Source organism: Cyanistes caeruleus, chromosome 4 (genome assembly GCF_971803275.1).
Source record: "Cyanistes caeruleus chromosome 4, bCyaCae1.hap1.1, whole genome shotgun sequence".
Lineage (NCBI taxonomy): Eukaryota > Metazoa > Chordata > Aves > Passeriformes > Paridae > Cyanistes > Cyanistes caeruleus.
This window is the reverse complement of record NC_141704.1, coordinates 57,513,637-57,540,948: the sequence shown is the minus strand read 5'-3', so window position 1 is coordinate 57,540,948 and position 27,312 is coordinate 57,513,637. Positions and strand designations below refer to the sequence as shown.

Sequence of the window (27,312 nt, the reverse complement as noted above, 5' to 3'; positions counted from 1 at the left end):
AATTGTCACAGACAGTAGGTGACATACAGTATTTCACACATCTCTTGCAAATGTTTCTTGTTGTAGCACAACACACAGACACTTCAGGACATTTCTGAAGCTAGTGCTATTTTGTGGGTTTATCCTTGATAAGCTTAGTCACAGAGCAGCTATGATTTTACCTGATGGTGGATAAACTTTGGTCTACACAAGTATCCATCCCATACAGAAAGAACCAAAGGACAGACTGTTGCTCTTTAGGTTGAGTTCCTAGGATAGCTCACACCACCACCAATATTGTTCTTTGCCTGTGCTTGGCAGGCCTGGTCAAACAGAAACCCCTAAGCCATCATCCAAGTCATCGCTTCTTCCCTGAAATCTCTCCTATTTTCTTTAGTATAGGAGGTGTTAGCTGAAGCTTTGTATGGAGGCTGAGGTGATCCAAGTACTTGTGTTTGTGTATGCTAGAATAGCCAACAAAAAAAGTACATAAATTACAAGCTAGATCAAGATCAGCAAACATCTGTCACCTACCAACCCAGCCACAAAGAAAGCAGTTGCTCAGGGGAAAAGGCCACCTGAGGAGCTTGATCCTGGAACAGATGATATCAGAGAAGTCACAAAATGTCCCTAAAGCAAATGAAGTCCAACAAGTCTACCATGGGCCAAAAAAAGGGGTGATTTCTCATACTTTCCCATGCCAGCACTTCAGAGCCCAACCTGCTCACCTGGACATTCCCACTGCACTGAGATGTGCTCCAGATTTACCCACCATATTTCTGTTCTCTGTCAGTCTGCCCACAGCATTTGGAGTCATGTGGCTTAGTTTTAAAAATGAGACAAAAAAACCAAAATTCTTCATGATAATGCAATGGCAGATGCAGCACAAAGGTGCTTCCTACTGGTTCACTCCTTCCCCTGCTCCTTGGGGTGAGCATTCCAGCTGTGCTTGCATGGACAGAGTACATTTGGAAGGGCCTTACACTCAGCCAAGACTTTTGGAGATATTTAAATCTAAGGCCTCATTTCTGAAGCCTGTCTTTTGTCTCATTACTCATACTGCACAAGTATATGCCTGCACAGGAATAGGGCTTAGCTACTGACATTTAAATAGGCTATTTTTCTTCTCACATAGATGCTGTATTCAGTAGACCTCCCCCAGCCCTGTCTGGCAAGGACTTCAAAAAAAACCAGCAGCGTTAGGCACGGCAACAGGAGAAGTTGTGCATCCAAGTGCCCGCTTGCAGTGCACCAGCAGACCTCTCCCGCAGAGCCGGGCTGGCCGGGGAGCAGCGGCAGCCTCGTGACCCCGAGCACAGCCCTGTGCAGTCACACAGAAAGCACAGAGCTCTGCTGTGCAGTGCCTTGGCCTCTGAGGCGTGTGAAAGGCTGGCACAGGGAGCCAGTGACATCATGGCAGCCCGCGCGCTCCCCTGGAGGGCTCGCAGATTATATAGAGATGGTGGCTTCTGTTGTTTGGGGTTTCTCTGTGCCTCTTTGGTTTGCTCTTTAAAGGCGCAAGACCATTTCTTGAAAGTGTGAGGAAGTCACCTCTTGAGACTGTTGCCTCATAACCACGAAATTGTGGTTAAGGCCAGATGTGCTTTTAAGCCTTGCCCCACAGAGCATCTCTTACTGGTCATTACCTGTAGATTAACAGATCGATAGGCCAGAGTGCCGTCAAGAGCAAAGGAAGATTGGCTTTGCTCAGGTTAGTCACAAACACTGCCAGGTGTCACATCCACTGCAGAGGTGGGACAAGAGGGGGACATGGCTCAAACAATGCCTGTTCTGTAGCAGCAATAAGGAAAGGATGCCTTCAAACAGATCTTTACCCAGCATGTGACCTCAGAAGCAGCTCACCTATCATGTAGCTATTTTTTTTTTCCTGTCAGGAGTAACCTGCACCTGTGCTCCTGGCTGTTCCTCACGCCACCGTGCCCCATGAACACACGAGTGACGTGGCAGTCAGAGAACAAACGCGGAGATTAAAAAGTAGGCAAGTCGGTCTGGCGAAACAGGAAAGCAAACAAAGACAAGACTTCACCCAGATGAGACAGGACTGCCAGCCTGCCCAAGAAACCAGAGGAGGGAGGAGGAAGCAGTGTTGTAGGAAAACAGGAAGCATTGCCCTTCCCCATGGAGAAAGCGGCTCTCGTGCACACAGGAAACTTTCCAAGTGAGAGTCACCCAGCATTAGAGAGCAGGCCAGTGATTTTGCTGAGAGTCAGATCTGCAGATCTGATCTCCTGGAAGCAATCTCCCACCTTCAGGTCAGCTCTGAGCCAGCACTCATTTTCTAGTGTGCAAAGTTAAGGATGTTCTTCCTCTTTCCCTTTTCTTTCCACTAGATTTTCACATCCCCACAAAGACGACATTGGTACCAGCATTTGGGGGTCATCACCTGGCCCTCCTCACTATCAGATGTTTCCCAAGGGCTTTAGGGTCCCCAGCTGTGCAATGCTACCATGTTGTGCTAGGACAGAAGAAGCATAAAGTGTAACCTAAACATAACACTAGCTCCATTTCCTGCATGGAAGAAATGTGGGACAGAAAACCAGAATATTTTGTGTACTAGTGCAAAACACACGACTTCCCTCTCTTCCCTCCTTGTCTCTCTCCATTACTTACCGACCCTTTCAGCTAACAGACTGTGTGGGACCTCCACAAGGGTGATTGTTATCAGCTGCCCCAGAGCAGCAGTAAAGAGAGCTCCTTCTCAAGGGCCACAGGGTTCACCATGCTGCAGGTGAGGACAGCAGCGATACAGGAGCTGCCTCTGGCTCTTACATCAGTCACTCACATGAGTGAGTCACAGGGACACTGGAACTGTAACAGTGACCTGGCAACCCCATAACCTACCTTTGGAAACTCATCACATGCCACTGCTGTACACTGAGCTCCTCTGCTTCAAGCCCTTCTAAATTTAGGAGGGAAGTTGTTACATTCTTTATTAACATAGTTGCCACTTCATCCTTCTACTGTGAAACCTCTCTTGCCCAGCTACTTGCCTGTAGTTGAGCAAACATTACTTGGCATAACCACCTGCACAGCCACCAGCAGAAATCTGGCTGTTCCTGTGCCTCAGCAAGCTGCTAGAGGTGGTCTGCTGTGCTTTTTGTGGGCAGGATCAAGCAGGTTTCCAGCTCAGACACTAACTGGATGATTTCCTTTAAGTGATACACAAAGACCAGACACTCCCACAAACAGTACAGAAGTCCTTCACGCTATCTGATGTGGTTGACCAGTAATTACCATATTCTGTTTTTGACTCTAGCAACTTCACACCACTGCAACTCCATGATTTTTTTCCAAGTCCACACCCTCTGTAGGGCACTTTGCTCCTCAGCTGTAAAGCTGACATTTGCTGGTATATTGCTCACAGTCCTACCATCATGCTGAGTAGCAGCAGGAGGCTGAATCTTCCTGGACCTGACAGACTACTTCAAGGCTGATGACACCCAGCATTAACTGCACATCAGATGTGAGAAGAGCTGTTTCCCAACTTTCCCTGGACTTCATTCAAAGCAACAGCTGGTTCAGAAAAACTCCTGAGAAAGTTCATCTTTCTGCCAGCTCTCAAAAAAATCTCACAATTTCATAGAAGGCATATGCTGTCGGATTGAAAGACAACCTGCTGTTGCTGCAGTCATCCAGACTCTTTCATGTTTTGGAATACTTAGGAGAAACACCTCCATTTTCCATCTCCTGGTGGAAAGATGACATCCAATCTCATTTCAGATTTTTATGAGTGAAGAGCCTCTCACCTCTAGACTGAATACACTTCTCTCTGGTGCAGTATGAAAGGGTAACTTCTCAAAAGCCCTTGGGTGTTTTGGGACACAGCAGCCATGCTGACAGTGGGCATTGCTGACAGCACATCACACCAGGGGCTACACTCTGTTCACTACTTCCTTAGGACTTTCAGTTCAAGACCAGCATCCAGCCTTCACTACCAAGGCCCTCTTGTGAGCATGATGGCAGGTACTTTCCCTTCCCACTGAAGAACCAATCTCACTGTGCTTTACAGACCTCTTTACTGTCTCTAGTACTTTTGCCATGGATCTGTGAAGGAAGTGCCTGTCTAGAGAAGAAAAAGAAGCTCGCTCTCACATCTGGATGCAAATGGGCTCCTGAATCTCTCCTTCTTGCCTTTGAACCCTAGGTCTGTGCCTGGCAGCCAAAAGACCCAGCAGTGTGTCTCAGGACACCAGGCTCCTCTGCACAGTAGTACCTGTGTTCACAGCTGCAAGGCGGGTGCTAACTTCATATCTGTGTCCCAGCATCCTGTTTTGTGGATACTGTGGGAGCAGCAGGATTGGAAAACAAAGTTAAGACATTTTCTGAAATGCTGATTTACAGGTTTGAAATTAATAACCTCTGTCAGGAGTGATACAACACCACAGTCCAGCAGCACTGAGAAAGATTGATATGGCAGTGAGAAGTGGAAAATACATTCCCTTGCCTCTCTCCTCTGCCCTCCTGGATCGCAGCAGTCCTTCAAAGCACTAAGTCCCAGAGATCCCACCAGAGACTCTAAACACATTGGTCACCAAGAAATACACAGCTGCTGCTGCTGGTGATCATGCCCTGCGAGCCTGCCGGATTTACGCCTGCCACAAACGCCATCCATCACCGATAGCTGCGGGCAGGTCTGCGCCACTCCACCGAGACAGAAGGATGCTCTCAAGATGCTGCTAACAGGTTGGTGCCCTCCAGGCAGCGCTGGGCAGAGGCTCGGCCTAGGTCTGTGCGGGGCACAGGGGATGCCCCAGCGCCACCCACAAACTCTCTGTGCCGTGACCCGCTGTGGGGACCACATACACCCCCATCCCTCTCTCCCCGGAGCGGCACCAACCGCGGCGCCTTCCTCCCGCCAGAACTTCTTCCCGGCGGGATGGAAACCAAAAGCAATCCCCCTGGCGCTCTGTTTTCGGCAAATGCCCACGGTGTTTACCCACGGCCCCCGGTCCCGACACCGGCAGCCGCGTTCCCCCGTGGGGCCAGAGGGCAGCCCGGCCCCGGGTCCGGCCCCGCTGCCCCAGCGCGGCGGGAGGAGCGGTCCCTGGGATGCGGGATGCGGGATGCGGGGGGAGCGCTCCCCAAGGGATGCCCAGTCCCGCATCCATCTTACTCCAGCGACACCGGGAGCCCCAGGCCCGGCCCCGCTCCCCGGCCCGCCCGCCCCCGGCGCCGCTCACCCGTGCGGGGGTCGAAGGTGACCACGAAGACGGCCACGATCTGGTCCTCCTCCGCCTCGGCCCGCGGCGGCCCCGCCGCCTCCGCCGGCCCCTCGCCGTCCCACGGAGCCGCGCTCCAGCCGCCGCCGAGCCGCCGCCCGCCGCTGCCGCTGCCGCTGCCGCCCGGCTCGGCCGCGGGCGGCGGCGCCGACACGGCGGGGCCCTCGGCCCAGAACAGCAGCGGCGCCTCGTCCGAGCGCTCCACCATGGCCGGGCCGAGCGGAACCGAGCTGAACCGGGCCGGGCCGAGCTGAACCGAGCCGAGCGGGGCAGAGATGAGCCGGGCCGAGCCGAGCCGGGCAGAGATGAGCCGGGCCGAGCCGAGCGGGGCACGGATGAGCCGGGCCGAGCCGAGCGGAGCGGAGCCGAGATGAGCCGGGCCGAGCTGAACCGAGCGGGGCAGAGCCGAGCCGAGCCGGGCCGAGCGGAGCGGAGCCGAGCGGAGCCGCACCCCCCGCGCCGCACCGGCGGGGGGCGGGAAGCGAGGGGGCGGGAGCACGGGGCTGTCACCGGCGGGGCGGGGCCGGGGCCGCCGGGGCTCCCGGCGGAGATCCTGCTCCCGGCGGAGATCCCGGCTCCCGGAGGAGATCCCGGCTCCCGGCGGAGGTCCCGGCTCCCGGCGGAGATCCCGGCTCCCGGCGGAGATCCCGGCTCCCGGAGGAGATCCCGGCTCCCGGAGGAGGTCCCGGCTCCCGGCGGAGGTCCCGGCTCCCGGCGGAGATCCCGGCTCCCGGCGGAGATCCCGGCTCCCGGAGGAGGTCCCGGCTCCCGGCGGAGATCCCGGCTCCCGGCGGAGGTCCCGGCTCCCGGCGGAGCGCGGGGCGCAGTCCGCCTGCCCGTGCTTCACCTCCCCGCGCAGGCAGAGCCCGCCTTCTGTCCCCCCCGGGCTGTGACCCCGGTACCGGGCAGCTGCCTCCCCCCGCCCCGGGAAAGCCATCCTGCCGGGAAAGCCACGGGAACTGGGCAGACAAGCCTCAGGGCCAGCAACGGGGCAGGCTCGCACCCTCCCCCCGCCCCAAATGGCTGTGGTGAAAGGTTCGAACCACAAATCTGAGAGTCAGGGATACTGATCCAGTATGTACTGATGTGTGTGTGTGTGTGTATACATATACACGTACATATATACACACACATACACGTATACATATATATATGTTATTTGTATGAATATGTATATACATATATAATGTATGTATATCCATATGTATACACATATATACATAAATGAATTTTATTTATGTATACATTATATATATGTATCTATATACACATATATAGATACATATATATGTATATACGTGTATATACATATACACGTATGTGCTGCAGAGGGTTGTGAAACAGTTTTGGGCGGAACAAGTAGAATCAGCTTGAGATTGAAAGATGGGGACACAAGCATGGCCAAGGCATCTACAGGCAGCCAACTCTTTGTAATTACCATCCTCCTTATGCCACCACCAATGTCATTAAGTGTCATTAGGATTAATTTGGTTCCCTAGGTCTTTCTGATTAATTGAATTACCCAATTAAGCGGGCCACAATTAAAAGGAAGATATTGTCATAAAAGCCTTAATTGTCTAACTTTTTTCCTGTTGAGCAGTTCTGAGTGTTCAATACTCCATTAAGAAACGCATCATCCAGTTTCCTCAGCAGTGGGGTTTGGGTTTTTTTATCTTTTTTTATTGGTAACATTAGCATCCATTTGCTGTGAGCTTCCTTTCAGACAACTCCAACACTGAGTGGGCATTTTGTTTCACAAAGCCCATGCACAAGTTTACTTTGCAGAGCTATAGACCAGAGTAGGTGGATTTTAGCAGATGGAGTTTTTCATAGAAGGTGACTGGTAAAGAAAAAAAGAAACAAACCCTGCACAATATTTTGTTACTGTGTAAAGAAAAGCCAGATTCTGCAAATACTTGGCCACATGCTTTGCTTTAACTGTATAGACAGTGCCAATCTTCATTTGGATGAATATATTTTTGCATGTTGGTGACGCTGAAGTGACAGCTCGTTTCTATCTTCATCTCCACAGTAGTGCTGCTACAAATGTCAAGTGTCTGTCCCCAAGCAATCTAGGCAGGAAACAAATCCCAAATAAGAATTCCTTCATGACCCACACAAGCTATTTGTGGTGCAGAACTGTTCCTGGTCCCCTCAGCAATGCAGTCACACCAGTATTGCCCCAGCACAAGGGAGGGGATGCGTTGGGAAGAGCAACCAGTGACAAGGAGCAGGGGCTGCCACTGCTGGCTCTGAGATGTGTGAAACCTCATTGTGCTCTGAGCTCCTGGCTTTGCTGAAAAAACCCATGGGACAAGTGACCTGGTGCTACCAGAGCAACTGATAGGGCTTTGGCCAGCAATCCAGGCCTGCTGAGGGTGCAATGTGTGTTAGATACATGCAAAAAACAAAGGCCGCATTTTCTACTGTTTTATTATTTCACCAAAATTGAAAAGATTTAGGCTGGAAGATAATATTACCCTTTTAGAAATAAAAACCCTACGTCAAAAGAAAATGAACACCTTTTCCCTCCAGCTGAGGGCTCAGGAAATTGTCATCAGATCATTGAACAGTCAGGAAAAATGTAAGTGAAAGTGTGGTAGCTTTTATCTTTAAAATGCACGATGAACAATCTGGGCCTTCTTTACACAGCAGGTCCAAGTTTTTCCCTTTACATATCACATCCCTCCTTAGAAAAATGGATACTGCCTCTAAATCCTGAGGTGGGGGTGGGGGGGAAGTTTAAAAATTGTTTAAGGTGGGATTGAAAACCGGTCTGAAGAAATTTCCTTGCTTAGTTATTAAAAATATGTAGTCATGGGGACTAAAAACATTATTTCTTCAGAATAAATACATTCAATCTAATGCTTCAGGTACTGAACATCTGATTGATGCAGTCAGATCACAGCAGTAGTAAAGTGGTCCTGGATCTCAGCTGGCCAGATGCTGCAGACACAGTTTGTCATAGCAGAAAGCAGCCAGTGCTTTCCCTGCCAGGCTTTTGGACCTCGCTCAGGATACGGCACAGGGAGATGCAGCATCTGCATTTTAGGCTAAGAGAGGCTGCGTGGCAACAACAGCTCTGTGCCTGCAAGAAATACTGCAACCTCTGGGCCAGATAACACCAGTACTGGGCTCCTGGAATGTCCTCCTGGGGCTGTTTTGGTGAATTGGATACAATTCATTTGTGTATCAAATTAAATGTTCGTCTTAACTAGAAATTTCAGAGAGCCATATAGCCATACTTTTCATTTCAGGAATGGGTTAGGAGAGCACAGAGACCTCAGACCAGGCCCTGTGTGTCCTGGTGGGGATTGCCCTTCATGTGTGCAAAGGAAAGCAGGCGCTGCTTCTTCCAGGCACCCATCTCCTGTGGGCTGCAGCCACTTCCAATCTCTGCACGTCCTTTTCTAGCAGCTCTCCCTAAGGCAAAGAAAAAAGGCTGCTGTACCTTGTTCCCAATTAGTTAAAACTTGCTCTGGTCCCACTTTGAAACACATGTTCCCAAAGGCTCAGAAGACTCCTGTTTTTCACAGAGGTGCAGTGAGGGGAGACATTGACCTGCTCCCAGGGAGCAACACAACACTCCCACCTCTGGGACTGCCTTCACCAACACAGCTCCTCCCTCCTCTCCTTTGAAACCTCAAATGGGAAGCTATCCCAAGACCTGGGTACAGCTCCTAACTCTCTCCTGAAGTCTTACAAATTACACATTCATATATCTGTACATTATACATTAGGCTAATGACATCTCCATGCAGGCTTCAACGCTTGCCCAAACTTACACATCTCTAAATGCAGGATGTTTAAGAAATTCAGACTTAAAGAAGGAAACACAGGGCCCCATCACCACAAGACAAATAACTTATATGGGTAAAGCCACAAAGACTGGATATCTGATGGGATTATGGAGCAGACAGACTGTCAGCAAACATCACCCCCTTTACAAGCCCCAGGGAGCTGGAGAAGGGACGAGCATGCAGGAGCAGGAAGATGACTCCAACTGAGAGAGAGTCCTGGCTCCCTGCAGAGCTGGTTGTTGGCACCACAAATCCACATCCAGACAGATTTCCTCATCCACCAGGCAACTGTGGACAGGTGCTGCCAAGCTCCAGATGTTTCCCATTAGCATTGGCTCTGGTGTGGGGTGGTTATAAATGCTCCAGGGCAGGAGGGAGGCTGTCTGTGGGGTATCTGGTGACTCCTTGGGGCACCCTCTGCTTTTACAGCTGTATGTAGCATGGAATTTCTCTCCCTCACCTCTCTGGCTGAGAAATTTAATGTAGAAGAGAGTGGGTGGAGGCTCTGTGTGTTATTCTTTAGGATGTGTTTCCTTGTGTGATGAGAGCAGTGGATGGAGGAGTTCTCTTGGAAACTTACTGGGAAAGGCAGTGGCTTCTGAGTTGTATTTGACTTATGCCAATAAGGCAAAAAGCAAAAATCTGTTGTTACATGAGCAGTAGCTGAGTAGCTTTGTATCTGGTAATTCTGGGGTGGTCTTCATTAATAAATGCTACCTAATTACACTGATGGATGACCAAGGTTTCTGTGTATGTGGGATTGAGGATTGTGGTCAGCAGAACTCATGCCCTTGCTGGAGCAAGGAAGAAGATAGTTTATCTGTAAATAATGTTGTCTTTCTCTTCAAAATAGGCCAGTATCAGCTCTACCTGTTCTGTTTCATGTGGTAACATGGATGACTGGGACAACAGCAATGAGTTCATTCAGCGACTGGACTTTTCCAGTTGTGGTGAAGAGAGTGAAGACAGAAGTGTAAACGAGGAGGACTCCCTGAGCTTGAGCCCTCCCAGAAGCTCAGAGTTCCAGAAATGGCAAGAGAGCAGTCCCCTGCCAGCAACCCCTCAGAGAAAGCTTAGTGAGATTTTCCTGAGCACGACAAAAGCCTGGATGAGTCCCACCCTGAAGTCTTCCCCACCTGTGAACAAGAGCTGGAGTAAACCTGAGACACCACTGCACATCACCTGGAAAAAGCTGCAGCTCTGCGACACCCCGCACACTCCTAAGGTAATGGCAGGTCTGTAGCACTTCTGTGGGAGATAAATGCATCTCCCTTCAAGAAGCCCATTGTTTGGTGGGAACTTGGAGGTGGACAGCTGCACTTGCTGCTCTGTTCAGAACATTTTTGTATACAAGTGGGTTTTGTCTTGAAAATTGGAAGTGGCATTATGGCTGGGATGTGTAGTCTGCCTGGCAAGTCTGATCAGCTCCAACCAGCTTGTTGTTTGGTGCCATGGTTTTTCTTTTTGTGTGAAACAGTTGCTAAGTGAATCTGAGAAAAGCAGGCCTTTGTTCTCAGGGTAGCAAATCCACTGTGGAAGGGGTAACAAACCAATGTGTGCTTATGGAGGGGAAGTTAGCCTCTCTTCAACTCTGTCACTGCCCTAAAATGCAACTCAGCTACTGAACCAGTGTTTTGGGAGAATGAGCCCAGCCCCTGTTTTATGTGTAACTTCTTGGAGAGGGACAACTGCATTTTGTCTTGAATAAGCACAGGTGGAGACTTGGCACTAGCTTCTCTATTCCTAGATAATTTCTGCTGTCTGCTTGGCTCCAAGCAGTCCAGACCTGCAGTGAAGCGTAGCTGTTGGTCTTCTCTCAATGCTCCTGCTCTACTGATAGATTGTTTGGTCTTTTGCTTAAGTGATACACAGAAGATCAGTCCTTCAATGCTTCTGAGCTAGGATTTGACTTCTGTCCTCCTACAAAAACCTGTTTATGTGGAGAGAAGGATGATCTTCTGGCCTTATATGGCTGACTGTGTGGCAGTATTTCCTGAGGAATGGCCTCCCACACCCTAGGAGAAAGCAGTTGAAAGGACATCGCTCCAAAAATTTCCTGCAGTGACCCCTTATAAGAAATCTCCCTAAATCTCGCCTTAACATAGGTGAGAAGTTGTCCTTGCTTTGGCTGGAGTTAATTTTCTCCTAGTAACTGGTACTGCACTGTGATTTTGGGCTTAAGGACAGTGTTGCTAAACACGGCTGTTACTGAGTAGTGTTTACCCAAAGTCAAGGCCTTTTCAGTTTCCCATGTTCTGCCAGTGAGCAGAAGCACCAGCAGCTGTGTGGTTCCACAGCCAGGACAGCTGCCAGGAAAAAAGACAGGAAAGTTCATGGCATAGAATGTCGTGTTCGACATACAAACAGAAGGAAATTAGCCAGGAGGGGCTGATTAGGGCCCAGGGATGGGCTGGCCATCAGTCAGCAGGTGGTGAGCAATTGTGAATCATTTGTCTGTGTTGGGTTTTATTTCTCTTTTTGCTGTCTCTTTTCATAGCAATAATACTTATTATATTTTATTTTAATAGTGAACTTACTCTTTTCTCAACCCACGGGTCTTACCTATTTTCCCCTGTTTCTGCTCCCCATCCCTCTGAGGAAGGCATTGTAGTTGTGAGCAAAGGGCTCACAAGCAGAGGGCTTATTTGCTGGCAGGGATTAAACCACGATAGAGGTCTGTAAAAATCTTTTGCAGACCAGATGTGCTGCAGGTAGTGAAGGCTGCTTTCAGGGTGTGCATTGGGTAGATAACATGTTGGCTGGATGATTCAAAACATGCTGCTTGTAGTTTGTCATGTTGTAGCCCATAAGCAGCAATTGCATGAAATCAACAATCTCTTTTCCTTTCTCTTCTGGGATAAAGGTCTTGTTTTCCAAGCAGGCTGCAAAAGATGGGCTCTCAAGGGCCTAAATCTGCTTGTAGAAAAATCTGGGAGAATATTTGAAAGTGACAGAAAGGATAAGAGAGTGGAGCCCCATCTAAAACTGCAGCCAGAGCCACCAGATGTGAGTGGAGATGTGGCTCCAGGATCGTAATAGTGAGACCACTGTGGGATTGAAAAGATACACGTACCTTGATCTTCAACAGGGAGACTTCTGTGTTCTTAAAGGGTTCTTAACTAGAAAGAAAGCACAATGTTAAATAATCCTTTAGGCCTTATACCACTTTCTTGAAGCTGAAACAAGTTCAAACCAAACAGATTTTTTTTAAAAGCTGATGGTAAACTGAAGGACTCAAATCAGAGTGAGTAGATTTTTGTCTTCATCTCAAGACTGGTGTCTATGCTTTCCATGGCCCAAGGTTCTGGACTAGTGAGCAAAACACAATGGCCTGTGTTCTGTGGCAAGGTGAACTACAGAAGATCCAGAGGTTCTTTCTGAACTTAAATTCCTGAAACTGGTTTTTATTCATAAGGAGAAATGGGTTATTTCTGCTTTGCTTGTAGCTGTGTAAAAAAAATATTTCTAGCAACTTCCCCTATCCTAAAGCTGCTTAGTGCAGGGAAACTTGGGCGGTGCTCTAGCTCACCTGCTGGCAAACCTCCCCTGACCAAATGGATGCAACAGTCCGTGCCTGGCAGAACTAGGTCTTCCATGTTAATGCAACGTATGATGCAATTTCTGCCTCTCTGTAGGAGGGAAAAGGGAGCAGCTGGCTCCTCTTGAGGACTGTGCTTGCCAAAATGGCTCTGCAGGCCTCACCCAAGTGAGAAGGGAATAGAGTATGAAAGGGCTTAACAAAGAATGAAATGCTTTGGGGAAAATGAAAACTGTGGGGACTAAACTAGGGACACAGGGATTTAATGATTCAGCTATTCCAAGGAAGGGAGCTGAATTCTCCTTGAGTTACAGGAGAACAAAAAACAAAACGAACAAAAAAATTTCCTGGTTTATTTGCCACTTTTGTTTTCTTCTTTCGATACAGAGCCTGTTATCAAAGACAGCTTTTCCTTCATCTGCAACCAAGGTCCCACCCAAAGGCTTCCGACATCTGAGGCTCACTCCTCGTGCTGACTCTGATGACTCTTCCCAAGCTTCTCTTGTCAACATTAATCCCTTTACACCGGAGTCCTATCGACAAATGCTCTTTCATCCTAACAGCAAACGGAAGGCCAGAGGAGAGCTGTAAGTGAGCTACTCTTAAGCAGCAGACTGAAATCGCACTGTTGGAAGGAGATAAGTAATGGAGATGTTCAGTATCTGAACATTGTTATCATTGCTAACAATGAATCATCTACTTCTGTAGTATTCGTTGGTGTAGAGTAAATGTTAGCAGACATAAAAAAGTAACAGAAATACAAATAACAATCAATCATTGCCTTTGTTCAGGAAGGCAAGTGGGGGATCAACAGTTCTCTTTAGTGTTATGGCTGCAGCTTCACCAGTAATAAAGAGAATGATGCCTCTGGACAATGCCCCTATGTCCTTTGGGCAGTACTGAAATTGCTTTGTGGAGGCCTTCTAAATGGAAATAAAGAATTCCTAACCTGGAATTGCAGTCTTTAAGACCTCAACCAAAAACCTGTTTATCAACTCTATAAAATACATGATTAGGCTGTGAAGCAAGGTTTGGAGGTTCTTTTTTTTTTTTTATTATTTCAAACCCAGCTGGATTGCTGCACTGAAATGATACTCCAGACTTTCCTAATCTTCTGTTCTAGGAATGATCCTCATCCAGGAAGCCAGATTAAACAGGAGCTACCTACAAAGGTGAGTGTCCATACATTTTCCTCCCACAGACTGGATAAAATGTTTGTTAAAGCTTGGTGTTTGATAGAATTTATTCTGTTATTGGAATATAAACCATGGCACTGTGCCAGAGGATGAATAGCTATGACAGAAAAGGTCTAAACTGAACATTTGTTTGAGGTGACAAACTTGGAAAAGGTGGAATTGTTTTTTGTAATGGTGCAACAGCCAGGTTTATGGAAGGATAACGATACCCTCTAGCCGAGGAGACTGGGATTGCATGCCAATGGGCTCCATGGAAAAACTACACCTGCAGAGCAAATCTGCTACCAGGCAACATCCAGCGCTGCCACAATTACTGTTTTACCTAGAAGAAAGCCTCAAGTAACTTGTGAATTACTGAACTATTATTCTGCTTGAGTGATAATGAGATTGAGTATGTAACATAGGTATAAAATTGTGTACTAGGAGGTATTTTCACTGCCAAGCTTATTAAGATAGTGTCAAATATGTGTGCCTTATGAAATGTAACCTGTTGGGAAGGGCTGCTATTTCATGTGAGCCACACTTTACTGGCTGTGAGGATCTCCTCTGTAAGCTCATGTACCATAAACTACAACAATCACAGCAGTGGTTTCTGTGGAAACCACTGTGCAGCATGAGCTGCTGTCCCTGTAAGGGATGCAGGAGGATGGAGTAAAATCACTTTAGTCCACTCTGGTTGTTCACTTCATGGTCCAGTGCTTATCTTTTCTTATTTTCCTTGCCAGTAGACATCACTCTACTAGCAGTTCCTAGACAACTAGTGACCATTATTGTAGCAATAATTATCTTCTAACAGTTCTGCCAGCTTTCAAACCTCTCTGGAAAAGTGTCTCTGGGTGAGATATCAGTGGGAATACAAACAAATACACTGAGACCAGCTAATCTGCCATTAGTCAGCAGCTGGTGTTTCAAACCTGGACATCCCGAACTGATGCAGAACACCTCACCTGCCAGGGCAAAGTGGCTCTTGCATAGCTGGGGTCACAGGAAGCCAACACACCAAGCTCCTCTCCTGAGCTCAAAATAGGCAATAGATCTAAAGTCTTCTCAAGTCCTGGCTTTAGGCCAGTATGTTGTTGTTGCTTGCTGCTCATCCCTGACTGACCCCATCAGCTGTGGGTGTAGGAACAGCTCTGGGTTGTCAAGAGAAGGGATGTGATGGCAGTAACCCAAGGAGTTAGGGTTATATCTATACGTAGGCATATGCAGCCAACTAGACTAAATTTCTCCTTGGTTTCTACCCCTATGGCTAATGAGTCCTGCCTTTATAAAACCAACCAAACAGCCTTGCAACTTGGCCAAACCAGGGAAAGTGGCCTTTACGTAGTCAGAAAAAAACACAAGTGAAAGGTAATTTCAAGAATTGAAACTGCTGTTTCAAGAGCTGGCCAAACACCTGCACATATGCCTGGGTAAGCATCCAGAATGGGAGAGGGAGCAATGTGGGTGCTCAGTGACAGCAAGTGTTGCACATGTCTAAAACAATGACAGCTGTTAAGTCTTTCAACTCTCATTTGTCTTTGCTGTTTTTGTGACTTTGCAGAGATATACTCTGAAAGCAAGCAATATGGTTTCCCGCTACAAGAAGGAGTTCCTGGAACTAGAAAAAATTGGTGTGGGGGAATTTGGCTCTGTCTACAAGTGCATCAAACGCCTTGATGGATGTGTTTATGCCATCAAACGCTCCAAAAGGCCTCTGGCAGGATCCTCAGATGAGTGAGTGTGCTTGCTGGGAACTGCCAGTTGAAATGATGGGCATGTTCTTGAGAGGTGTGATGGGAAGGAGGGAGTGTGGCTCTGAAGGTATCTGATGGGTGGCATGAGCAAAAATTGGCTGCTGCACTTCTAAATAACAGCTGGGAGAGTGGGGGAAGATACCACTATACAACTATTGGATATAAATGTCTAGGGAAGGAGGAAGTCACATGCACTGCAAAGTGAGAGGATGGTGTACCTGAACACCTTGGGTCCATCCAGACAGTTTCTTTACAATAACTGTCAAGAAGTTTATTTGACAGACATACAGCTCTCCTTGCCTTGCTGTGTGGCCAGCACTACTCTTATCTGTATTGACCAGCTTGTGGTGTCCTGAATGCTAAAGAAAAGTCTTTGAAGCTGCTGCTGACTTTTGCCTCTTTAACAAAAGACTTGCTCAGTGATGATTTTCTTTAACAGCTTCTCAGGGCACTTGAGCAAGGGCTGGTTGTGCTTCAGCAGCTGTGACAGCCAGTCTGTCTGTCAAAACCTGACAGAAAGGAAGCACGGAGGGGTTCAGGACTTTAAGGCTGCAAACCAGGGCTTATTTCCTGGTACCAAGCAGCCTCTGGCAGCCTGTCACCTCTGCTTTTTCTGTGTGTGCTTCCCTAGGCAGCTGGCACTGCGTGAGGTTTATGCTCACGCTGTCCTGGGGCACCACCCCCACGTTGTGCGCTACTACTCGGCCTGGGCAGAGGACAATCACATGATTATCCAGAATGAACACTGCAATGGTAAGATCTGGACAGGGTTCAAGGCTGAGATCCCAGCATGAGCAGAGTTGCCTTCTTTTGCACTTCAATGTGGGATGTTTTGGCTTACAAGAAAGTAAACTGCCCTGGGGCTGCATTTCTGTGGAGAATCCAGTAAGGACACATAATTTTAGATAAAGCTGAGTGGTGCTGATGTTTTAGAAGCAGTGAATGCCCTTGTAGTTCTGGGATTTGGAAACTGTTTCTCTATTTTGGCTGGCCTGGAAAAGCATTGCCTGTTCTGATGTTAGTTTTGCCAGGACTGTCCGAGTAACACCTGATATGAGTGACTCAGGAGCTGCTGAATTAAGGGCCATGCATCTTGGCAAGAACCTCCTCTTAATGGAGGTGGGTAGTGACTGGTTGAGGATGAAGGCATCTTGCATTCTGACTAGAAGAAAGGGGTTGACGGCTGCAAAGGAGTGGAGCAAATGATGAGGCAGAGGATAAATGGGATGCTGCAGGCAGAATGGTAAATTCCTACCTGAGTTTACCCTTAGCAATACCACTGCTTGAGAGAAACCGGGGAAGATACCTTCAGCTACAAGAGTTGCTGAAGGCATATATGCAATGTTCATCTTTTGACTGCACCTGTAGTTTTGGGGCTCGGTGGAGAGTGGTGGCAGCTGTTTGGAATATTGCTTTCAAATCTGGTGGAGGCAACTGTGAAATGTGGTGCTCATTGCTGCAGGATTGATGTATTGCTCGTGTTCTGGTGGCTGAACATCTGAGGCTAAAGGAGAGGTGGTAAAAAGTAAGCTGATGGAGGCCATGGTATCTTCTGGTTCTGAAATATCCAAAGTGTCTCAATGGAGACCCAGCAAAGTGTGTTGAATGTTAATGCTTTTCAGTCAAACATCTGCTAGTGGGAATTTCCTTGTTCCACCATTCCTATACCTGCTTTCTGCATCTTAGCAGCAGAAGCAATTAATTTTCCTGTTGTTCACTTGCAGCAGCTCTGCTTTAGCAGGTCAGCCCTCCTGGCAGGATGTAGAGCTGTAGGCTGGAGGTAGAACTGCAGTGGCTCATCCTTGTTGAGCAGGAGGCTGGGCATTCCAGGGCAGTGCAAAGGCTGGAGCCAAATGGTGATGCTGAAGTTTGCTCATTAGAGCACACAGAGCTGGTGTGGTTGGAGTTTGTCACTAGCAAGCCTCTAAGTGCTCTGGGCAGCTAAGCTATTTCAAACATGCTGCTCCATAAAACCTCTGCCAGGTCTCAGACTGTCTTCCCCTAGGTGGGAGTCTCCAGGATGTGCTGCTGGAAAATGCAAAGCTTGGGCAGTATTTCCCAGAAGGAGAACTGAAGGAAATATTGCTGCAAGTCTCCATGGGACTAAAATACATCCACAACTCTGGCCTTGTGCACCTGGATATCAAACCTAGTAAGTATAGCGCCCTCCTCCTTTGTGGAGGCTTTTCCTAGTGATCCCTCAGGGGTAAAACCTGTAATAAATCCTTCTGAATAGACTGACTGTAGTGCTTTAAAGAAAAGAAGACCTTGCCCTTGCCTTGTGTGTCATGTTTTGGGGTATTTTTTTTTAATTTTTATTTTGATTTGTGCCACTACTGCTGCTCTAAAATTGAGGTTTCTCTGATAGTTGGCAGCATTTTACCCCTGTCTCATGATCTTTGTAATCCTGGCTCGTGGGAATCACCTTCATTCTGGTGGAGCAAGTAAGGCTGCCAGGGAAGATGGGGACTTCCTTATTTACTGCTGTCTTGTTGCTCAACACTTAGGTTTTGTGTGTGTAATACCCACGTTGTGGGATTAAGTACTTGCAAAAATAGCAACAAGGTTTCCTCTCTGCAGCTCAGGATGGTCACCTCTTCATCCAGGGAAATGCTCCCCCTCGCATGGGTAATATTCTTAGAGGGAAACTCCTTTTTCCTGCTGACTTCAGGCTTCTAGCTTAGAAGGCAGAGGGAGGGGAAAGTTGAATTCACTGAGGTATTTTATGAAAAAGATACAACTGTCTTCTGCCAGCTGTGTTGCTGAATGTGAGCTGGGCAGAAAGCTAACTAATGGGTGGGAAGCATGTGCATGGTTTCTCTGGCTGCAAAGCTTAACTACTTTGACAGGTGGGATTTTTACAAAGTTGTCAACTGCTGCAGCCTGACCACTGATATCACCTTATTGCTGAACTTCTCTGTCTTGCAGGTAATATCTTCATCTGTCACAAGCTGGCAGTTTCAGGTCCTGCTGGGCAGGAGGAGAGTGACAGTGAAGATGAATTCTCTCCTGGTGTGATGTATAAGATTGGTAGGTTTTAGCCTCCTTTACAGCTGGCCTAAGATTAGGGCTGCCATTGCTGCCTGAGACTGCCTTGTCCTGTGGCTGAAGAGACTTGTACACAAAACTGATATGATAGTCATGAATGCTCCAGTTACTCACCAGAATTAATTCCTCTAAGAAGACAAGTCACAGAAAATCCATGTGCTTATTTCCAAGTGCAGATTCCCGAGTTAGGGGCAGGCTTGCTCTCTTACTCAGTATTTCTCTGTTGGTGCTTATAAAATGCAAGCTTTTATTGGAGAATGGCTTCAGTTTGCTTCATTACATTTCAGTTGCTTGTTCTTTGTCTCAGGTGACCTTGGACATGTGACATCAATATCAAACCCTCAGGTGGAGGAAGGAGACAGACGGTTTTTGGCCAATGAGATTTTGCAAGAGGTACAACTGCTAGAGCAGGGCAGTGGGGAGAACAGGGTGGGAGAGCAAGTAGGGAGAGATCAACTGTAGAGCAGACATTAGTCCAACTTGCTCCTCGCCTTATCTCCTCTTTCTTCTGTCTGGTCTGGCTGTGAAATCTGTGAAATTAGCACTTTATCATGAACAACAGTGGTGTGGGTCTTATAATATAAATACTTAACTTCCTATGTAAGTACTTCCTAAGCAGTTATCATTGTATTATTGTGACTGTTCTCCTTGAGGGATCAGTGAGACAAAACCTTTATCAGTTTGAAGACATTTGATTTGCACATCCAGCTGAGATTAAACTACTGAATGTGATTATTGAGGAATATATTTACCCAGACAGATGCCTTGTAAAACAAACACAGATCAAGAGGTGGGAGGCACAGCACACCTCTTAAACTGACTGCAGTTTTGTCACTCTGGCCAACAAATGAAAAGAGAATCAGTATTGAACAACCAGGCTGGATGTGTTATTCAGTTCAGGTATTTAGGTGACAGTATCTGTGCTGCAAGTGAGTGGATCTTAGGAACTCTTAGGCCAACATATCAGATGCAGTCTTCAGTTTGAGCTGGGCATGGGGAGGTTACTGCCTTGTGGTGAAGGCTGGAGGTACACATGTATTGGGCCATCCTCTGGAGTTACTGCAGTGATCCCAATGTAGTCTGCAAGGTCCTTATGACTGGCTGAAAGCCAGCATGCTGTTGGGTAGTGGTGCTGCCTGCTGCCAGTGTTTTCATCCTGAAGAGGGGGGAAAACAGCTCACTGGGGTGGTGGAGGCAATGCCATATGTATACACACACTTGCTTGGCTGTTTCTTTTTGAGCTCATACCCCAGCTCACCTTTGCTTAGTGTAGCAAGGTGTTCCTTTCTAATGCCTTTCCCTTCCCTCTGCAGCAATACTGCTACCTGCCCAAGGCAGACATCTTTGCCCTGGCACTCACAGTGGCTCTGGCAGCCGGGGCAGCACCGCTGCCTCACAACGGGGTCCTGTGGCACCACATCCGCAAAGGCAACATCCCACCCATCCCCCAGAAGCTCCCCCACCACTTTCTTGAGCTCCTTAAGGTGAGCAAGTAGTCTTGACAGGACGGAGGCTTTTGCAGCTGGTATGTGACGGGAGTGCTAAGCTCTGAACTCCTTTGCCTTCTAGCTTATGATCCACCCTGATCCAGTGCAAAGACCTTCTGCCACAGCTCTCACTAAACACCCTGTTCTCCGCCCTTCATGTGGAAAAGCTGTGCAGCTGCAGGAGCAGCTAAATGTGGAGAAATGCAAGACTGCCATGCTGGAAAGGTAGGGCTGGCTTGGGCATGAAGGGGAGAAGGCAAGGGCACAGCAGTGCTGGTCACCAGCAATGAATGGAGGGTGGTAGTGCTGGGAGGCTGCACATGCAGAAATCCCTGGTCAACTCCTGTGCCTGGAGCTGGGGGAATGATGAGGATGTAAGAGGGACTTGCAGTGCCCAGGCAGCAGCTGTGCTTCAGCTCTGGCTTGGAGGAGCTGGCTGCATTACACCAGTGAACTTGTGTGCTTCTTGCAGCCACTGGTGATGCAAAATGCTGATACAACCTGCAACCAGTGGGCAGATGAGAAATTGATAATGCTCTGAGATAGTGGGCTAAGCACAGAAGGAAGAGAAATATCAGATGGTGACAGATATCCTTTTTTCCCCTTGCTGTTGGCAGTAGTGTTTTGAGGTGCTGGGATATAAGAACTGCCCCACAACCCCTCTAAGTGCAGTAGTAAACTGAGGAGTAGGTTTTCTGTGTAGACAGAAGAGTGAATGCTCTGGAAGAACAGCAAGTACCAGGGAAGAAAGTAAATGGAAAAGAAGCATATGCCTTTACTTAAATATTTGTGCTGCATGAGATGACATGGGTTTCAGTTAAATCTGTTATCTGGGAGAAACACTGAGCTGGGGGTTCCTCATTCTGCCACCAGCGTGTTGCTGACCCAATACATAGTTTTCTCCCCGTAAATCTTCAGGACTCCTACCTTTTGAAGCAGAAACTCTAGAGACAGCTACAGTAACCTTCATGTTACCCTCTGGGCTGAGAAGTTGCTCCCTTCCAGCAGCGCTGGAGTATTATAGTAACCTTCTTGTGCAATATTGTTCATAGTTTGCTTCTGTAGTTGGTGAGGATTCATGCATGACATGGTTTTCTTCCTTTCTTCTTCCTTCCGTCTCCCCCCTGCAGGGAACTTAAAGCAGCTCGCCTTGCCCAGACCCTCATGAAGGACCAAGCCTTAGGAAGTGCCAAGTTACAAGAGTCTGAAACCTCTTCTAAGCAGAAGAGCAAGCGTCTGGTGGGAGGGAAGAGCTGTCGCTCATTTAGCTTTACTCTGGGTTACTGAATTTCTGTGTTGTCCAAAGACTGCTGAATGGCCCTGTGAAAGCAGGGGGTCTGCACAGACCAATACCCCATCTTGTCTCCCTGTCATTTTCTTTTTATCTTTGTTTTTTTTTTTTGTTCCCCCATTAGTTATGAGATGTCGGCTGAGAAAAGAATGACTGGCTTACAAGCGCTGGATAATGGGATTTAACGTTGTCCTCAGTCTTTTACCTGCTTAATTTCTTGTGTAATTGGCCTTGCTATAGGCTGAGTGTAAGTCTGCCGTGATGAAAGGATGACATTTTCTCTACTCCCCTCTCTCTTGAGTTAGGCCCTGTTATTGGTCATTTTCTGGTCTTAACACTAGGGCTGACTACATCTTCAGAGGGATGATACTGGCTGTATGGGGAGACAGCATCTACAGCTGTCCCCTTCTAGGAGCAAGTAGGCAGAGACGATGGCAGCCAGTTTTAGCTACACATCAGGAGCCAGGCTGGTTACACGGCAGTCCTGGGGGGCTCGGGATGCAGCTGGAGTGCTGTTTCACTGAGGGGGAACAGAGTAATAGGCAACACTACGCGTTAACGACTGGGAGTTGAAGAAAGACATTCTTTCCAATTTCAGCAACAAAACTTTTGTAACCGGGTGCGCTCTAACAGACGGATGAGAACCTGATGCCCGACTTGTTTTTTGTCGGTCGGGGAGGTGTCCCTGTTCATGCCGGGGAGTGTTGGGAGCAGGGTGTCTGTACCCATTTCCCCTCCAGTACCTCGCACGCGGTGCCGCTGCCTGCCCGTGAAATGCAGCCCTTTAGCAAAGATGAGGGCAATTAGAAAGGGCTTTTCCAGCTTTTTTGGAGCTGCCCGTGTTAATGGTGGTATCTATTTCGTGATTGAGATCTCATACCCCCCTCCCCTCTCTCCGCTAAACGTCACTTTGGGCGTCCTTGTCGCTTGTTTGTGTTGGTTGGACAGAGCGCTGCGCTGTTCTGAGGGAGACCTTGGAAACGCGGTTATTTCCAGGTTTTACCGGTTTGTTTTATGATGTTGCACATGCTGGTTTTAACTGTTAGATCCTACGGTTTCGTGCGAATAAAGGTTTTATCATTTTCTTTAACCGACGATGGAGTGATGGAATTTTGTTGGGTTTGGTGTTTTTCCCCCTCCGCGAGCCCTGTGTCCGCGCTGGGCGCCGCTCCCGCCGGGGCCCGGGCCGCGTTTCCGCCCGGAACTCGGGCCCGTGCCGGCCCTTTCCTCTTCCGGCCGCAGCGCGGCGCCGGGACAGCTGCGGAGGGCGGCGGGGCCGGGGCTCCCTGGGGCGCTGCTTCAGCCCTGCTTTTCCCTCCGCAGGCTCGGCGGCAGCATGTGGCGGCGACCGGCGTGGCAGGTAGGGCCGTGCGGGGCCGGGGCGGGCCCCTCGGGGCGGCGCTGGCGGCGGGGGGAGCAGCAGCTGCAGCCCCTGTGCCCCGCCGCCAGGCTGGCAGCCGCTCTCCGGACACGGAACGGCGCTCGGCCGCGGCCAGGGGAGGGGAGGGGCGGACAGAGCCCGGAGCCCTCGCCCGGCCGGGCCCGCTGGGCCGGGGCCTCGGCGCTGGGTCTGCTCCTGGGGAGAAAGAGTGTGAGCTCTCTCACGGGCCTGGAACCACGTGTTAGGCGAAATGAGCCTTTTTTCCAATTCTTGCACATGGACCTCTAGCACAAACGTTGCTGCACTTTTTTTTTTTCCCCTCCTTTCTTCTGGGATGGAATATTTGCTGGAATAATGGCAGTTCCTTTACTGCTTTCCCACTTGCAGTACTAAGAGTTTTGTGTCCTAGACTTGCTTTGGGAGCAAGGGTGTCAGTGCATCCACTGCTTGTTCCAGTGGATGGATGTACTTTTTGGGCACACCTGGTTAACCTCCGAAATGAAGCAGAGCTGTCAGACCTGTTTGTTTCCAAAGACTAAAGCCCAAACAACCAAACCTCCTCCCCTCCTATTTATGTATCACAGAAAAACAGTAGTTAGTGCATGTCCCAAAAATAATTGCTGGAGGTATAGCTTTGGGGCACACTTCTTTCTAGCTAACTCTTTAACCTTGATTTAAACAGATGTTCTTTAAATAATCTTACTAGCTTCATTTGGCTGAACAGATTTCTTTCCCCAGTTCCCCCATTAGTTACCTGGAAAAGAACATGCTTGCAGAACTTCTACTAGCATGAAGAAAATGAGGTGTAAAGGCTTGTGAATGCTGCTCGTAGTTCATGTCTTGGAAGCTCACATTTCTCTGTTTCTTCAGGTGCTACGCCAGTTTGTAAGACATGAGTCTGATACGGTTACCTCATTGGTACTTGAAAGATGTAAGTAACTCCTGAGATGTAATTTAGTTACTCATTGTGTCTGTCTCAGTTTTAGTGTCTGAAATAGGGCAGGAGAGAAGCAGGGAGGAGAATGGTAGCTCCTCAGTGTAGCAGCTAAGAAGGTGTTGTTTCAAGCGCACGGACTCTTCTGTGTGGTTTCCTGTCTGGTCTCTGTCAGGTGAAGCAGCACTTTAGGGGGAAAAGAAAAAAAACCCTGACAAGGACTGCCACCTCTACAGGGAAGGTAGCTGTACTTCTTGTGGCGGTGGTTTGGGCCTGCTGTTGGCATGGTTTCTAACACCTGCCTTCAGGTGTCTTGTGTGCCTTTTCTCAGACTCCTGGGGCACTTGTGTGTGTGCTGCTGGCCCAGCAGGATTTGCTCCAGGTGTAACTCAGCCTTCACTATTCTCTTCACGTGCTTATTGTGCATAAGGGATGCTTCCCTGACCTCTTCCAGTTGTCCTTGAACATGGAGAAGGGATAGACTGTGTCTGCCTAGGCCTGGTACTGGTGTAAAAACTGACTGTTATTCAGAGGATGGAGTATAGTAATGCAACTTTGTTTCAAAGGTACTGCTGTGCATTGTGTCTTATCATTATGAAACAAAACACAAGATGAGTAAATGCAAATTAGTCTCAAGTGATACATGGATGTGTCTGTGAAAGAGATGGAGCAGAAAGAATAAAGAACCTTTGGCTTTTTAAATCAGTTATTTTGCAGTGATAATGACATTACAGGCACAATCAGCCATCTTCTGGGGCCCAAAAAAGCCAAATGTCACAAGAGCTTAAAAAGTGCTTAGGAGGTGCAGAAAGTTGTGTTCCTGGCCCTTGAGAAAAGCTGCTGACTGATGCCTTGCCATGCTTAGAAGCATCATAATTCACCTGTATGTCTGTTCGGTCTCTCTTGTTTCAGCCATGAATCGTGTTCAGCTGCTTGGTCGGGTTGGACAGGACCCTATCATGAGGCAAGTGGAAGGAAAAAATCCTGTTACCATATTTTCCCTTGCAACCAATGAGATGTGGCGGACAGGAGATAGTGAAGTGGGCCAGGGAGGTGAGTCTGCACGAGCAACACATCCCAGGTCACGGCTGCATGGCCTGCAGCACCACACTTGCAAATCTCTGGGGTGCAGGAAGGTTCCTTTAATGTCAGCAGTGATGCTGGTACATTTGTGTGTCTCTTACTGATCTCCAACAGCATATGCTGAAGAGTGATCTGCTGTTGGCATTCCTCAGGAGGAGAGGAGATGGTGTTGAGCGGGTAGTTTGTCACTGTCACTGGTGGGGTTTGTCAGAGGCATGGCAGGTTCATACTCTTGTATTTCAGGATGAGAAAAATAAAGAAAAGATAATTTTCTCATTGATTCTGTCATCAGTTTGCACCTGCAAATGTCTCACTCTCCAAATTCTATTTGGTATGGAGTGTCTGAGGGAAGAAAAAATAAATATTTTTTTAGATGGAACTGAGGAAATAAATCTGTTCAGCTGAATGAATCTAGTAAGATTATTTAAAGAACATCTGGTTAAATCAAGGTTAATAAAATGATCACTATCTTAACAGAAAAAGCAGTATCTTGGTTTGAATTGTGCTTCTGCACAAGAATTTGTTTGTACACAGACAAGTGGAACATTTAATTCTGACTGAAGTGGGAGATGGAGTGTTAGTATACTTCTGTTTTCAAATCACTTCTCATCATTTGAGAATACCAATGTGTTGAAACTAATTTCTGAGTCTTGGGTCACAAAGAGGATTTGGCATCCAGCTCTGTTACTTCTGTGTCCCATAGGTGATATCAGTCAGAAGACGACATGGCACAGGATCTCCGTCTTCAGACCTGGCCTCAGGGATGTCACCTATCAGTATGTGAGGAAGGGGTGAGTGAATAACAAATGTGGGTGAGGATTTAATGCCTTAATAACAGACAACTGTAATAATTATGGTGACCAGGAACTGTAGTAAGATACAGGTGCCATAAAACAGGTTAGCAGAGCTGCTACAAACAACTGATACAAAAGCCTGTGTGCTTAAAATCAGATTTTGAATTCAGCCTTTTCATCAAGGAAGTGTAGTGATAAGGAGTTGTGGGCTCCAAGTAAAAGAGGGGAAATTTGTGTTGGATATATGGGTGTAAGCCTTACTGTTCAGGTAGTGAGGCCCTGGCACAGGCTGCTTGGAGAAGCTGTGATGCCCCATCCTTGGAAGTGTTCCAAGTCAGGCTGGATGGGGCTTTGAGCAACCTGATCTACTGGATGGTATTCCTTCCCACGGCCAGGGGGCTGGAACATATGGTCTTTAGGGTCCCATTTTAACCCAAACCAGTCTATGATTACAGAGTGGAAAACAGCAGCACAGTTCTGACCAAAACCAAATTCTTGCTTTTTTTCAGCTCTCGAATCTTTGTAGAAGGGAAGATAGATTATGGTGAATATACAGACAAGAACAATGTGAGGCGACAGGCCACAACAATTATAGCAGGTAAGGTGCAAAGCACCAAGGTGCCCCTTGCCCTTTTGAAATGAAAAGGGGCTGGAGGACCTCTGAGATGGAGCTTGGTTTGTCTTCATCCTTGGTATCTACACTCAGGGATTTTGAGAGCATGGATAGCGTGTACCAGAAGATTTCCTCTGGCACTGCTTGTGAACACACAGAAAATGAGAGTATACAGTTGCAAAGTGTTGGTGTCATTTGCTTACCCCACAGAATGGCTAAGGAGTGGGCTTGTGCCTTGGAATTACACAATGAAGAAAACTAGGAAACTCAACTTTTTCCTGGGGCCTTTAAATAGCCTGATCATCCTACATCTTTATTGTGGATAGAGCTGCTACTGTCCCGCTTTTGAGTGCGGGATAAATTAATTGGGTAGTAGAGCAAACATTTCTGTTGCACCAGTATGGCTTAAAAAAAAAATAGGACAGAGGAAAAGGAAGGGAAAAAAAAAGCAAAAAGAACACTCATATTCCTGGATGTTTCTTCAGCCTCTTTAAAGTTAGCAGTGCTATAAGTTACTGGAAGGGAGAAGCAATTCTCTTTTTTAATTAGTATTCTCCTAATGGTTTCATGTTCAAACTGCCCAGTCTCAAGGCACTTCAGAAATTCCTTAGGCTTGATGAAGTAGGAGCTTCCCATAGTCCTAGAGGCTGTGGACATGGTAGTGCAGACTGAACATGACAGAAGAAAAAGGAAATAAGCTGTAACTGATGGAGAGTGTAGTCAAAGAATGAAACCATTATTTTAAAGTGTTTCTAGTGCCTTTGACTGTTCAGCAGCTTTTCATCAGCTTTAGCACACTTGTTTCATAGAACATATGGCCACCTTGAATTGTCTGCTTTCAGGGGACATAGAGAAAGAACCCTGTATTGGACACTTTTTTTTTATGAACTATTATTGTGTTCCAAAATACACATCCCAGCAACTTATTTTAACACAAATACCTGGGCTTCATGGTGTGAAGGCTTGCAACAAGGCAAAACAATGCTCAAGGTTAATTTTTTTAATTTATTTTCAGATAATGTGATTTTTCTGAGTGATGGCTCGATGAAAGACAAGGCGTGATGTCCTTAGTGCTTGGATCCAGGCCATTTCATTCCTTTGGTTTTTCAGTGCTTCATAATTCTGTAATCACGTATACAGCGGTAGTTTCTTTAAGAAATAAATAAAATGTTTGTTACCTAGAGGGTACTTC

The 27,312-nt window shown here is 47.6% G+C and overlaps 2 protein-coding genes and 1 long non-coding RNA gene across 6 annotated transcripts in view; 1 reads left to right on the top strand and 2 right to left on the bottom strand.

Annotated features, from left to right (window-relative positions):
- Positions 1 to 22,522, bottom strand: part of DENND11 (DENN domain containing 11) — a 32,505-nt gene extending 9,983 nt beyond the window's left edge. The window contains exon 1 of one of the 2 annotated variants that reach the window (XM_086884919.1): positions 20,952 to 22,522. In XM_086884919.1, the coding sequence (XP_086741045.1) occupies positions 20,952 to 20,994 (43 nt within the window). In that variant the 5' untranslated portion in view covers positions 20,995 to 22,522. Of the gene's footprint in view, positions 1 to 5,180; positions 5,607 to 20,951 lie in introns of those variants that run through there. The other variant, XM_086884920.1, reaches the window with a different exon arrangement.
- On the top strand, positions 9,336 to 27,301 carry WEE2 (WEE2 oocyte meiosis inhibiting kinase). Of its 3 annotated transcripts, XM_086884915.1 has the most exons (17): positions 9,337 to 9,450; positions 9,873 to 10,244; positions 12,945 to 13,144; positions 13,681 to 13,729; positions 15,297 to 15,469; positions 16,121 to 16,242; positions 17,495 to 17,641; positions 18,418 to 18,519; positions 18,845 to 18,930; positions 19,851 to 20,021; positions 20,107 to 20,249; positions 22,639 to 22,675; positions 23,567 to 23,627; positions 24,543 to 24,683; positions 25,417 to 25,504; positions 26,017 to 26,105; positions 27,136 to 27,301. In XM_086884915.1, the coding sequence occupies exons 2-17, from the start codon at positions 9,912 to 9,914 to the stop codon at positions 27,180 to 27,182; spliced, it is 1,989 nt and encodes a 662-aa protein (XP_086741041.1). In that variant the 5' UTR covers positions 9,337 to 9,450; positions 9,873 to 9,911; the 3' UTR covers positions 27,183 to 27,301. The 3 variants fall into 3 exon arrangements, 2 of the variants coding, with proteins under 2 accessions (XP_023773872.2, XP_086741041.1); XR_015285664.1 differs by lacking the exons at positions 23,567 to 23,627; positions 24,543 to 24,683; XM_023918104.2 differs by lacking the exons at positions 22,639 to 22,675; positions 23,567 to 23,627; positions 24,543 to 24,683; ... (1 more) ...; positions 26,017 to 26,105; positions 27,136 to 27,301 and adding an exon at positions 21,155 to 22,409 and having other exon boundaries at positions 9,336 to 9,450.
- On the bottom strand, positions 12,890 to 16,121 carry LOC147653666 (uncharacterized). Its single transcript, XR_015285665.1, has 2 exons — positions 15,708 to 16,121; positions 12,890 to 13,182 (listed from the first exon to the last, which is right to left on the bottom strand). It is a non-coding gene; the product is annotated as an uncharacterized LOC147653666 (long non-coding RNA).
- Positions 27,302 to 27,312: the final 11 nt, after the last annotated feature.